The sequence below is a fragment of the Diabrotica virgifera genome, chromosome 8, assembly GCF_917563875.1.
Source record: "Diabrotica virgifera virgifera chromosome 8, PGI_DIABVI_V3a".
NCBI classification, from domain to species: domain Eukaryota; kingdom Metazoa; phylum Arthropoda; class Insecta; order Coleoptera; family Chrysomelidae; genus Diabrotica; species Diabrotica virgifera.
In genome coordinates, this window is record NC_065450.1 from 230,492,644 (window position 1) to 230,507,020 (window position 14,377).

At 32.7% G+C, this 14,377-nt stretch overlaps 1 protein-coding gene across 1 annotated transcript in view; it reads right to left on the minus strand.

The window, feature by feature from the left end:
• LOC114328659 (uncharacterized) overlaps positions 1–13,886 on the minus strand; it is a 262,330-nt gene extending 248,444 nt beyond the window's left edge. Inside the window, exon 1 of the mRNA XM_050659337.1 lies at positions 13,577–13,886. Coding sequence (XP_050515294.1) covers positions 13,577–13,593 — 17 coding nt within the window. The 5' untranslated portion in view covers positions 13,594–13,886. The remainder of the gene's footprint in view (positions 1–13,576) is intronic.
• Between the last annotated feature and the right edge of the window lie 491 nt (positions 13,887–14,377).

A 14,377-nucleotide genomic window follows, 5' to 3' on the forward strand; every position in this document is an offset into this window, starting at 1 on the left:
TAAAGTACATGCAAAGGAGTGTCTATTTCAAAAATCTGACGATTTCAGCGATGATGGGCGGTTCACAAAGTTTCACAAAAAAAAAGCGAATATTTCACTGCAAAATAAACGTATTTAGTATTTTTGAAAAATCTATCGAATGGCACCAAACACGACCCCACACGGAGGTAGGGTGTAGGGTTATTTTAAAATCTTAAATAGGAGCCTCAATTTTCATTGCAGATTTGGATTCTTTACGTAAAATAAGCAACTTTTATTCGAGAAATTTTTTTGAATTATGGATAAATAGCGCTATAATCGGAAAAAACAATTGTTGGAAATGGAAAATTAACTAAAAAAAATGGAAATTCCCCCACTTTATGGAAAAATTTACCTAACTTTTTTTGGTTGTAGGACCTACTCTTCACAACCCAATAGATCCCCATAACGCTCGAGTAACTGCAAACGACATCGCACACATCTTATGGAAAATATAATGTCACTCAAATTCAATAAAATTTATACGAATAGATTCGTTTTAAATTAACGGTCAAATCTTATCATTGCGCCAACTCTATATTTTCAATAATAAGAGCAGAAATTGATATAAATAAATCTGAAATCAAATGGGTACGTACATAAGTTAGAGAGAGAAAAAATATTTTAAAATACCCAAATTGTCGGTACTCCATAAATCAGTGGATTAGTTTCACTAATTCGCTTAGGCCCAGCGGGATTTAAGCTCTTTTGAATAGCACCCAGAGCAATAGGTATTGTAACTGACATTTTTACTGACTCCAAAAATGTGATTACGATAAACTTTAATTGCAATTTGCGCCGTAATTAATCATAATTAAGAGTTGGCGCAATGATAAGATTTGACCGTTAATTTAAAACGAATCTATTCGTATAAATTTTATTGAATTTGAGTGACATTATATTTTCCATAAGATGTGTGCGATGTCCTTTAGCATACTTTCCTTCCCTACTAAAAGGGCTGATGTGAAAATGAAAAAATAACAGTTTAATATCAAGTATAAAAAAACGGGAATCTACAAGGAATCTGCCCCGCCAATCTACACTACAACAAAATACTTTTTACAAGCCGATTCTAAAACCTCTATAAACATATGGCATCTAGCTGTGGGGTTCTGCTAGAAAGAGTAATTTAAAAATCATCCAGCGATTCCTAAATAAGACGAAGGAGCATTGATAACGCTTCTTGGTGCTGTAGGAACAGTGGAATATAAGGGAATATAGGAATGGATACTGTTAACAAGATCGATGAAAAATTTTCCAAGAGTCACGAACAACGACTTCTTCAATAAGTCAATGTTAGGGTTAGCCAGCTCCTCGTCAAGATCTGGCTAGAAGACTTAAGAGAAAGCAAGTCTTCAAGTGAAAAGTAGAGTATAGTGTAAGTAATGGGGTATGTGGAATAAATTTAAAAAATCTAAGAGATAATAGTGAGTTTGTCCTTAGTCTCAAGTTTTTAGTAATAATTTGGGCTAGAAAAAAGTTGCTCGTTGATCTTATTATTTAATCAGATTGTAATGTTCTTAAAAATCTTATTGGTCTTTATTAAATAAGATAAAATAAAAAAAAATAACAAAGGTCCTTCCAAAGTCTATCCTCCATATCTTAGTTTCTTACAAGTTTACCAAATAAAATTGTATAGCTTTAGACATTAAATAGATAAAACCTCTATAAATATGGTCAAGTTTTCTATAAACAGTACATAAGCAGTTACCCTTAGACGTCAAAAAAAGGACATTAGCAGTAAAATCAAACTATTCACACCTTGCAAAATGTACATACAAACCACGAACGTGCTTTAAACATATTCCAAGTAGGTATTTAAAATAAAAAAAGTGAAACCTCGAATTCTGCTAATTTACATGGTTCTATTTGGAAACTTAAAGGTCACGACAAGTCATTATTGCATCCTGAAAGAACTATTTACTTTGATAGGATCTGAAATTCATGATACGTGGGCTATAAAGGTTTTATATAATTATACGTTTTTCACAATATCGTTGTTAAAATTGAGGTTAGGCTAGGATCAGTGATTGGACGCAGAATTATAAACATTTGAATTTTTTAAAAAACTTACATAGAAGTAAAAAACTTCGGTTGGTATAATGGTATAAAATTGTATTAAAAAACTGTTAACAAAGTCATCCAAGTGGATTTTAGAAAAACATCAGAACGTTTTCGATCTAGTCAGATCATCTTCAGTGACATTCTGAATAGTAATTGAAACTAGCCCACTAGTTGATACATAGCCTTCAAAATTACATAGTTATTTATTAAATTATACTTTTGTAATGCGACACAATGTCGATGTTAATGGATTTTACTATCAGTATTGAAAAGCAGCGTGTCTTCTCTACTTGAAAAACTGAAGTGATACTTACTTGTCAACATCAGACCAAATCCCCCTTCAGTTTTTCGAGAAGGGAAGCCATGCTGCTTTTGAATACTAATAGTAAAATTCATTAACATCGACATTGTGTCGCATTAAAACAGTATAATTTAATAAATAATTATGTAATTTTGAAGACTATATCAACTAGTGGGCTAGTTTCAATTACCACACAGAATGTTACTGAAGATAATCTGACTAGATCTAAAACGTTCTGATGTTTTTCTATATTCCATTTGGATGGCTTAAAAGTTTTTTAATAAAATTTTATACCATTATACACACCGAAGTTTTTACTTCTGTGTAAGTTTTTTAACTATGGTATACAGCCAACCACTTAGACTTTCCCTGTAATTTGATTTGAATTTTTATCATGTTTAGATGTTCATTTAAAAAGATATCCTAGTAGAAGGAAGTCAAAAGAAATGCATAGGATATATTAAGAGGAAAGGTGCAAAATGTCGGCTATCCAAATTTTCTATGAGTTTTAAATGTATTCATTTTTGTTGAATACTGAAAAAACTAGTAAGTATTTTTGAAACATTTAAACGCAGATTGAAAAATTACGTTATTAACGAAGGCCGAAAGTCCCTTGAAATAAATAAAAAGTTTCTTTTGAATGAAATATTTGCAATTAAATGTCACACTAAATTTTCTATTTTATTTTATCCCCTGTAACTTATCAAAATTAACATTATAGAAGTTTTCAGGGACTTTCGGAACTCAGTAATAATGTAATCTTTAATTCTGCTTTTAATTTTTTCAAAAATACTTGTTAGTTTTCTAATGACTCGAAAAAAATGAATAGATTTAAAACACATTGAAAATTTTGACAGGAAACTTTTGCGCCTTTCCCCTTAAGGTGATAAGACAGTACAAAACCGAGTATTCCTTCTGTGTTAAAGAAGAATGAGTAATAAGCAATTTGGATTTAGAGGTGGTCTAGGAAATAGAGAGGCACTACTTTGTATGTTCGTTCTCTTACAAAAAAGTTGTGAGTTTTGAAAGAACGTTAATGTTTGTTTCATCGACTTTAAGAAGGCATTCGACTGAGTTCAACACGATATAATTGTTGATTGCCTGCAGGCAGCAGGACTTGACTAGTACGATATAAGACTGCTAAAATACTTATACATATTACAATCAAGTAACCACTATAAAAGTTGGAGATAGTCGTACTGAAAAACTACCCGTCAAACGCGAAGTACGACAGGGTTGTGTTTTGTCACCCAGTCTTTTTAATCTGTACTCTGAAGAAATCTGTAGGAAGGCTTTGGACCACAGACAAGAGGGAGTAAGGCTAGGCGGAGAAGCAATCAACAACATGAGATACGCTTACGATACAGCCATTCTTGCAGAAAATTTACAATATCTTTAGACATTAGTAAATCTAGTCAGTGAAGCAAATTAACGAAGAGGCCTAAAATCAATATTTCAAAGACATAGTGGATGGCGTTGGAAAGATTAATTTAGATCAAGGTGTGCTGTGTCGTGATGGAGAGGAGATAGAACAGGTAAACCATTTTAAATACCTTGGCTGTTGGTTAAATGTAAATTGCGACTCTGATGAAGAGATGATAACCAGGATTGAAATATCACCTAAGGCTTTTCTGAGCCTGAACCTTACCTTTTATATAACAGAAACCTGTCGATGAATATTGGCAAGAAGGTCCTGAAATGTTATGTGTGGTCTATCTCATTCTATGGTTATGAGACATGGACTTTAAAAACCGCAATGCTAAACAAATTAGAAGTATTTGACTTGTGGTGCAATCGACGAATCCTAAAGGTATCGTGGGTCTCGCACACTTCCAATGAAGATGTTCTTCAAATGATGAATCCAGAACGTCTACTGATTCATAAACATCATAAAGAGAAGAAAAACGGAATACTTCGGCCATATAATTAGATGACCTAAATCTACTTTGCCTCGTAGTACAAGGAAAGGTGGAGAGAAAAGGCATGGATTATAACACATAGATTGAAAAGAAGCTTTAATGGTAGCCTAATTATTAGACAACGGTGTGGTTTTACAGTAGAAGAATTATTTCGCGCAGCAGCCGATAGAGAAAGGTTTCAGGAACTGGTAAATATGATAGCAGCCAACGTCTTAATACGAACACGGAACCTCAAGAATAATAAGACAGTAGGTAACATGAACATAATATATGTTTATTAAAAATTAGCCAAGTGTTGCACAGAAAATGAATCCCTGGACAGAAAAAAAAATAAAAATCTGTTTTAGCTTCGCCCCCTCGTGACATTGCACCTAGAAAGTATGCTTTTTGTATCACTGTTCTAATTAAAATATATTTATTTATATAATTAACATATTAAGATAAATAGTAGTTATAAAAATCTTATCTAATCAAATAGGCAATCTCCAAATTATTTAAAAAATCTGTGAAACTATCAGAGATAATTATTATTTAGTTTGTATAAACTCAAGATAACCTAAAAAATTGACAACTTACTTCACATTAATGTAGTACATGCATAACAAGACAACACAAATAATGTTTTATAATACAAAGCTGAGCCATAAATTAAATAAATTGGGTTAAATTTAAAACAAAATCTGAATTGTAGGCATATTTGCAATGTTAACATTTCATTGAACGGTGATGGTTGCATTTCATTGAGCAGTTACTAAGAAAACAACGTAACAATACGCTAAGACATCAAATAAGGGCCAAAGACATCAGAAGGAAGTGTAATGTACAACGAATGGGTAAAAAGACAATAAATAATAAAAAAAAAGAATAATTGAAATACCACAAAATCATATACACTCACCGGCTCAAAATTCTGCCACCCAAAATTTTTGATTAAGTTTGACAATTTATAACTTTATTATATTTTTGTACTCTGATTGTTGCATCAGTTTATAGGTACCTTTTTTGGTGTCGTTTGCTATTATTTTGGTATTTTTGCTTAGATAGCATTATACGGGGGTGAATAGAATCGTTGTGTTTTCTCCTAACTAACAATTGGACGTCTTATTGTAACAAAATACGCCTTTTGTATTATCCTGAAGGTATTGTAAGATTTTGCTTTTTGAATTATCCGAATTTATCTTTTCCTGTAAGAGCTGTACAATTTTTTGTAAATAAGAACATTAATTGACTCATAAACATAAATATCTTAAATAGAGGTTGGATTGATCAGATTAGAATGACCCGCATGCAGCCCAGCTCTCAATCTTATTGAGCATTTATGGGATGAATTAAAAATAGTTATTCGCCGTCTCCCAGGCCTCCAGAAGGCCCTGGTAGATGAATATCGGAAAGGATATCAGATTGCGAGCAGTCGTTGCTGCGAGAGGTGGACATACCCGCTATTGAATTGTTTAGTTTGTTGTTAATTTTGTTTTGTGTTGTTAATTTTAGTGAGTTTAATATTTTTACTTAAGTAAACCTTTAAAGCAGTGTTTTTATTTATAGCTTTTAAAAGAAAAGGGATATTCGGGTAATTCAAAAAACAAAATCTTAAGGATACCTCCAGGATAATACAAAAGGAGTATGTACTTCTTGATATCATCTGCCCATCTCATTTGGGGCCTTCCTCTTCTTCGTTTATATTCCCACGGTTTCCAATTTATAACAATTTTGTTCCATCAGTCTTCTTTTTGTGTTATTTGTGCCCGTCAAATCTTAAATATGATAACTCAATTTAATTCCAGGAAATGTTTGGTTTCTAAACTTGCCGTTAGAAGCAAAAAATCATTTTTGTTTATTAGGATTGATGGTAATATTTATTGGTGAACTAGATTAAGTCAAATCAGATATTTTTTACAAACAAGGAAATTATTTAAAAATCAGTCTTAATTAAGTATTTTGATCTTCACACAAAAAAGTGAATCATAGAAAAAACCGACTGGACGCGATCTTTTAAAATATAATTACCTTGTTTACATCAAACTACCTCTTGATCCCAAATGATTTAATATATCTTGAAGATTATTTTTGTATACGTTTTTTGTGAGGTTTATATTTTGTAAATTTTATTTCAATAAAAATGTATACCATTTTTATTCAGTTGCAATGCGATGCCAAAGCTATCTTAATTTTTACTTAGTTCAGAGAGCGCAACAAGCACTCTTATCGACGATTTCACCTCATTTTAGAGGTTCTTCAGAGAATGCATAAGTTGCTATCTCTGTCCTATGTCAGATTTTCGACATTTATTAGTCTCCACATTGCAACTGACGTTAAGGTAGACATTTGACAAAGGCAAATTTAGTAACTCCATGTTTAAAAGAACATTCCAAATACTCTGACTTTCTCCTACTAAGTTTTAAACATTTTTCCTCAAGAGCTTGTCTCCACTGTTCCAGTTTTTGTTCTAAGACTCTTTCTTTCACTATTTCCTATTAACACTACATCATCAGCATACATTAGGCACCATGGGAATATTACTCTGTAATTTCGCTGTTATCTGATCTAAAGATAATGAGAATAAATAAGGACTAAGCACTGTGCCTTCGTGCAATCCTACTTTCACATGAAATTTATCAGTCTCTCACATACCTATCCTAATATTAGTTGTTACTTCCCCATACATAGGTATCTTTCATAATCTTGACATATTTACCGGGGAGTCCCATTTATTTAGAGCCCACCACATAATCTCTCAAGGACTCTATCATATGCTTTCTCAAGATCAATGAATACCATATGAGCGTCTGTTTCTTTATTCCTGTATTTTTCCATCAATTGCCTTATGATTAAATTTGCATCTGTGGTTGATCTACCCTGCATAAAGCCAAATTGATTATCGGATATTTCGGTTTCTTCACGTATCCGTCTATCAATTACTAGTTTTATGGCCCTGTAGTTCGTGCATTGTTGTATATCTCCCTTGTTTTTGTAGACAGATATGTATTATTACTCGTATACCTTCTGCTTCTCCATTCGTCTGACATTTGTTTAACTTCCCTAATTCTATTGAATAAACCTGTTAGCCAACTTGCTCCTGAAATGCTCTCCTAATGCTCTCCACGCTTCCCATGAATATCATTTGGTCCAACTGATTTTCCTTTCTTTATTCTTTAAAGTGCTTCAACCACTTCGTCATAGAAGAAATCACAGAATAGACTGTCTAAGTACTTTTTTCATCTCTTTTTGACATCCCTTTCGTGAACTAGTATTTTATTATTTTCATCTCGGATACATCTAATTTGATTGAAATCTTTTTTTTGCTTCCTTTGTACTCTGTTTTGCTATTTTATAATATCTTTGTTTCGCCTATCCTGGTATCAAGTTCAGATTTGCTTCATATTTTGTTTATTAACCTATAAATTTTATAGTTTCATATTTTAAAAACGTTAAATAAAAAAGCAATATTTTAGTAAAGACATTAGGTGATTTTTTTAGAAACTACGACCGAAGCACTAATCACTAATGTATGCTAAGAATTTCTCATAAATTCAACGTAAATTTTTCCGCCTGCATAATTTATAGCTAATGCACTGATTATGCTAAAGCAAACCATTTAGCTTGTTGTAATTTTGCTTTAAACACAGACATTTCAGATCACTATAAATAACGTTACGCAAATCATACTTTTTTAACCTGAATTCTACATAATTTGGTCAATCCAATTATTATTGATTTTTAATCTAGTGAAAGTGTTACATAACGTAAACTAGAATAACTTATAAATGGCAAAGCGGTGAAGTGTTATCACGTATGGTTTATTTTCTTTTTTAATGTGGAAATATTTATTTAAACAAATTCAAAATTCTATGTAGTGAAACATTAAGCAAGCGGTAACAATGTCTGATCAAATACTTTTACATTCTTGTAAGAACATCCTAATTCCTTCTTCTTAAAGTGCCCTCTCCTCAATGGACCTTGGCTACTACAATTGAAAACTCTTCTCTGTCTTGAGCTGTTCTTATTAGCTTTTCAAAATTTAGCCCTGTCCATTGTCGGATGTTTCTGGGTCATGATAGTGTTTTCCTGCCTAGTTCTCTCTTTCCTTTCACTATAACTTGAGTATATTATGGTACTTATAATTTCTTAGTATGTGGCCTAGGTATGATGTTTTTCTAACTTTCACTGTGTTGAAAAGTTCTCTTTCCTTGCCTTTTCTATGCAGCACTTCTTTGTTTGAGATATGCAATGTACATCAAATTTTGAGGATTCTCCGGTAAATCCACATTTTCAAAGGCCTCCATTTATTTACGGTTGATATTTTAAGGGTCCATGTCTCAACTGCATAGAGAAGCATTTTGATTAACTTAGTCGAATTTCGAGTTTTATTCAAGAATCACAAAGCAGTTTTTTGATTTTTTCGAAAGATTTTCTGGCTTGTTCTATTCTGGATTTCTAGATCAGGATTCTGATTCCAGATCTGTTCTATTTCCAGATCAGGATTTAGGCTGCTATCGATCCAATATCCCAGGTACTTAAATATATTTTCCTGTTCTAAAATGTGCCCATTTATTGTGCAAGGTGGAGGTATGTTTTGGTTTTTTCGGATTGACATCACTTTGGCTTTTTTTAATGTTTATCTTCATACCAAATTGCTCACACGTCGAGTTGGTCTTGTCGATGAGTCGTTGTATACCCAAGTCGGAATCCGCAACAACACCATATCAGCGGCGTATCTGATGCTGTTAATATTAAATTCCTTGGAAGTGAAAGCCTAGTTCCAATTGGTTAAATTAAGATACCCAAGGCCATTATTAACTTCATGAATACATCTGGTCCTGGGCCTTCCGACTCTCAGCTTGTCTCAGCCTTCCCTCAAAGTAAATATGTTATCTACAGTACTTCTCCCTTTTCTACAGCCATACTGGTATAGTTTTATGCTATTGTTAGGACTTTTTGCTAACTTTTTTTTTAACGTAGATTGCCAATATGTTGTATGCTACATCTAATAGTGCCTCACCTCTATAATTCTGACATACCCCTTCATCTCCTTTTATATACCTAAAGAGAACATAGAACTACTTGTGTCGTCATATTCTCATGCTCCTGCTATACTTTCTGTATTTTGTCTGTCAGCTGTTCTCCTCCATATCCAGGACATTTGCTGCTTTTTAGATTCTTAATAATGATTTCAAGTTCATTTAAAGATGGCGCTAGATATTCCGTACAGTACCTTTGCGTGTAGGTTGTCAAACGTAGAAAAGAGTTTGAAAATCTCATTGCCATGCGGCGTTATGGCGATTGTGAGATTTTGAAACTTTTTCTTACGTTTGACAAACTGTACCCTATGCATTGTTAAGTCTGTGTATTCTTCATTATCTTGACCTATATCATCATTTCCATTATATGTGCTTTTTAAATTATCAATATTTGTTTCAAATTGAAAATATTACTTCTTCTTGTGGTGCTTTCTCCTTTAGTGGATGTTAGCGACTACACTGGCAAATCTGTCTCTGTCCAATGCGGCTCTAAACAAAGATATTGGATCAAGGCCGGTCCAGTCTCTGATATTTCTAAGTCGTGAAATCTGGCGCCTACCGGGACCCCGTTTTCCTTCAATCTTATCCTGGAAAATATTACAAGTGAGTTAAACAAGCCACAACGAACTATGGATACACGGAAAGCGAGGCCCCGGCCGCAGAAAAATATCCTGACTTAAGAACCTCCGTCAGTGGTATGGAGTGAGCACCATGACACTATTTAGGTCAGCTGTGGACAAAGTAAAAATCATGCGACTGGTCGCCAATGTTCTGGGAGGAGAAGACACTTAAAGAAGAAGAACTATGGATTAAAATAACCACGTTTTTTACGATACTATATTATAAAAGTTAATAATATAGTTTAGTATTTCATATAGAAGCTAAGTCTTACTTATATTATTATAATTAGTCTCTGATTTAATTTTAATGGTAATGTTTAATTCACTTCTCTAATACTTCCTCTTTATTATTATTATATGCATTGATCTTAAAATTTCACATTTTATGATGATTCAAATGTAAGTAATTTAATATTTTACGAGGATTACACAACCCTCTTTATTTTTAGATTATACATTATAACTTTCTCCTGAATGGGATGAAAGCGATCAGGAATGTTAATCTTATTATCATTTATTTCTTCGGTTACTAATATATGTTTACGTAAAAAGTATATTTAAATAATTAAAAACATAATTCAATAAATTTGATAGGTTGTTGATAGTTTGATAGGTTTTTGTTTAAAACTTAGGGAATACCGATAAAAATTTATTACAAAAATCTAGTCAGTAGTATTATGAAAACTGTTAAAAATAAATGTAAAAATCCCAACATTTTTACATCGCAAATTAAATTTTTTTACAGTTTTTAAGCATTTTGGTGATAAATGACGTAACTACATTTTAAAAAAGATTGAAATGGTTACGTCACATCGTAAGCTGATTATGAGTTGATAAAAAAGTCGGGTTAATTTTGATATTAGTGCTAAAAGACTTCATCATCATCATCCAGCCCTTTGCATCCACTGATGGACATAGGCCTCCCTCAGTTTTGTCCATTGTGCTCTATTTTGAGCACTTCGCATAAAATTTCTTGACATTTTGTTGAGATCGTCAGTCCAACGAATAGGTGGGCTTCCTCTACTTATTTTGTCTAATTTCGGCCTCCACTCAAGTAATCCCTTCATCCACCTCCCATCACTGATTCGGGCGACGTATCTGCCCCAATTCCATTTCAGGGTGGCAATACGGGAAAAAAGACTAATAGTGGTAAAACGCATCTTTTAAAACTATTTGTATTTAGAAGGTGTATCTTGCCCATGACTGGATCTGCAAAATAGTTTCTTTGTTTACTTCCATTCAAGCTGCAATTAAGAATCGCCTGCATATTTCGTAGTAATTCTGTTTAAATGCATCGTCGTCATCATTAATGTTTTGCATCATCCCAATTTCTGGATGCTGTTGACAAATTTTGTAACATTTTGAGGATCAATTGTTTTAACATTAGTTTGTCTCACATGTTTTAAGTCCATGCAAGTAAGCAACAGATCTTTATACACTGTGAGTCATAATGTATACATATATATTATAATAAGACTCTTAATCTTATAAAGACTTTCAAAGACTCCCTGTTCTTCTTTGTGGAGCATAGAGCTTCATTGAGTTCTATATTGCGCTAAGGTCTTCACCTCATTCCAAGACTTTTCTTGACCTGTTATCTCGTCTATATTTGATCTTCTAAAAGTTTTTGTCTGGCGACCTCTTTCCTTTTTCCTTGGGGATTCTACTCTAGGGCAGTTTTTGCATAGTCATAATGTTTATGTTTATGTTGCTATAATAAAAAATAGTAATTATTTTAGACTATCAAAATTTACATATATCTACACTGCCAAAATTTGCCAAAAAATGCCAAAATTAATTTGGTATAATATTTAATATGGCATCTTTATGTTTCAATTGTATGTACACATCCTTTACATTGTGATCATTTGGCTGTGTAAATTTGTGATAAAAAGTTAAATGTTCAAAATCGCAAAATGGAATATTTTGATCATGTTTTGCTTCACCTAAAGAGGTGAAATCATCATCTTCATCATCATGGCTTACTCCTGGCGGAGTGTTTGCTGCCCTTTTGTGCTCTCTGATTCATTTGTTGCGGTGAATCAGTCCGGTGTTGTTTTTTTATTATTATAGCATCGCGTTGTGTGACTTGGCCTTGTCTACAATTTTACTCCATTCTTTCCGGTCTTTACTCCGTTCTAATTGTAGATTCTTAGATTTTTATGTCTCCTAAGACTTGATCTTGTTTTAGCCCAAAACAAGATGGAGAGATATAATATACTGTATTTAATTATACAAGGCAATATAGACGGAAGACAGGGATCATATTTAAGAAGAACGTTATGGTTTAGAAACCTGGCCGAATGGTTTAACGAATCATCTGCATCTCTTTTCCGAGCTGCTGTCAACAAATTAGCATAGCTAATTTGATAGTAATCATCATCAATTAGCCTATATTTGGCCACTGCTGAACGTAGGCCTCCTATAAAAGTGTCTACCTATCTCTATCTTGAGCTGCTTGCATCCAATATTGGTGATGTATCTATCTAGACTTTGGTCATCCATCCTCTTCTTCGATATGTCTCTTGTCTTGGTCGCTATTACAGGATCTTTCTGGTTCATCTATCATCCGTCAATCTGGCAACAAGTGCAAGCGCATTGAGTTATTGCTATTCTTTCAACTGTATCCGTGACTCCTGTTCTTCTTCTTATTTTATTTGAGGATTTGGTACTTTATTTATGATGATGGTAATACCTACCTTTATTCTTTCCATAGCTTGTTGTGTAACTCTTATTTTATTTATTGTTTCTGTTATCAGCGTTAGTGTTTTCGGACCATATTTAAGAATTGGTAAAACACATTGGTGAAAAACCTTATTTTTTAAACAAACAGGAATATTAAACTTGAAAATATTGTTCAATCTACCAAAGGCCACCCATGTGAGATCTTGGCCTAAGCAAATCTCATGCCCTAGATATTTGTAAGCTATTTGATAGGAGATTCCCGATAATCTAATATGACACAGAAAGAAGAAGAAACAAAAACAAAGAAGAAATAGATCGAGAAGATATACAAAAACTACAGCTTAGAATTTAAAACGAACGGATTATCCTGATAAAACTAACAAATATAAAGGTATAATGAGTGGATAAATACGTAACAAATCTACCGAATCAAAAATATTAGAAGAACAGGACAGAGAAAAGAAAGTAAGAATATAATATAGCAAAAATTTCATCTGCAAAATAAATAACAAATATGTTATTCTTTGATAGGAAATCTTTTAAGGGTATTCGCAAAATTTCGGCTCCAATGCTTTTAAATACATTCATTATTTTCTAATCCTGAGAAAATTAATAAGTATGAAAGATTACGTTATTACCTAGGGCCGAAAGTTTCTGAAAACTTCCATAATGTTTATTTTAATAAGCTACAGGGGTGAAAACGATGAGAAAGTTAGTGTGATTTTTAATTTAAAATATCTTATTCAAAAGAAATTTTTGTTTACTCTGAGGGACATTCGGCCCTCGATAATAATTTAATCTTTCATTCTGTATTTAAATTTTTTAAAAATAATGAAAGTGCTCTTTGGAATATAAATTGTATATATTTATGAAAATTATAAAGAATTTAATAGATTAATAAGATACTTACAACATTACTAAAGTTATTAGAAGTAAAACTACTATTCTTACCTTAATATAAAATCCATCTTGACTTAGACGAACTACGTGATAAAAACAAATGCAGTCTGCTATTGTCACTTCATAAACCACATACCGACACAAAACCAAAAGAAAAGACCAAAACCACACCGATTAGCGAAATTTCTCTGAAGAAGATGTTCACCGGAGCACCAGGTCAGCCGCGACTCTACGGAGATGTTGCCCACCGAACGCAACTACTTCCACGGTTCTGACGGATGGTTTGGCAAATTATTATTCAGTTAACTCACCGGAGAAAGTGAGAATAATCCGGAGAGACAGACCAGTGGCACTAAAACTATATGGACGCCATCTCCAAGAGGTGATGTATTAATAGTCGCTCCCTCTCTGAAACCATGTGCATGTGACGAAAACGTTGTTTTGCGATTATTTGTACGAATTCTTTGAACTTTATTATTTTTTTGTTTATGAAGTAAGTCCTTGATGATAAGATCCTGGTTGTGTGCTAATTGGTTACCGACTATTTTTTCGTTCTTGTGCGATAAGTGGTCATATCATAAATGATTTTTTAAACGGATTAAAAAAATCTAATATTTTTATTCGTAGTAGGTATATAACTATCTTGAAAAGTGGTTTTGAATATAAAAATTTACATAATATGTAATTATGCAATTAAATCAAGAGATATTTTTAAATAGTTTGTCTACACAGGTGTAAATGAGTATACTAGTATTAGACCAGGCCATTTAGTTCAAAATAAATCGATTTTAAATACAACACCTAGAAACTTTTTGCAATATATTCAGGATGATGTCAAGAAAAAATCCTGCT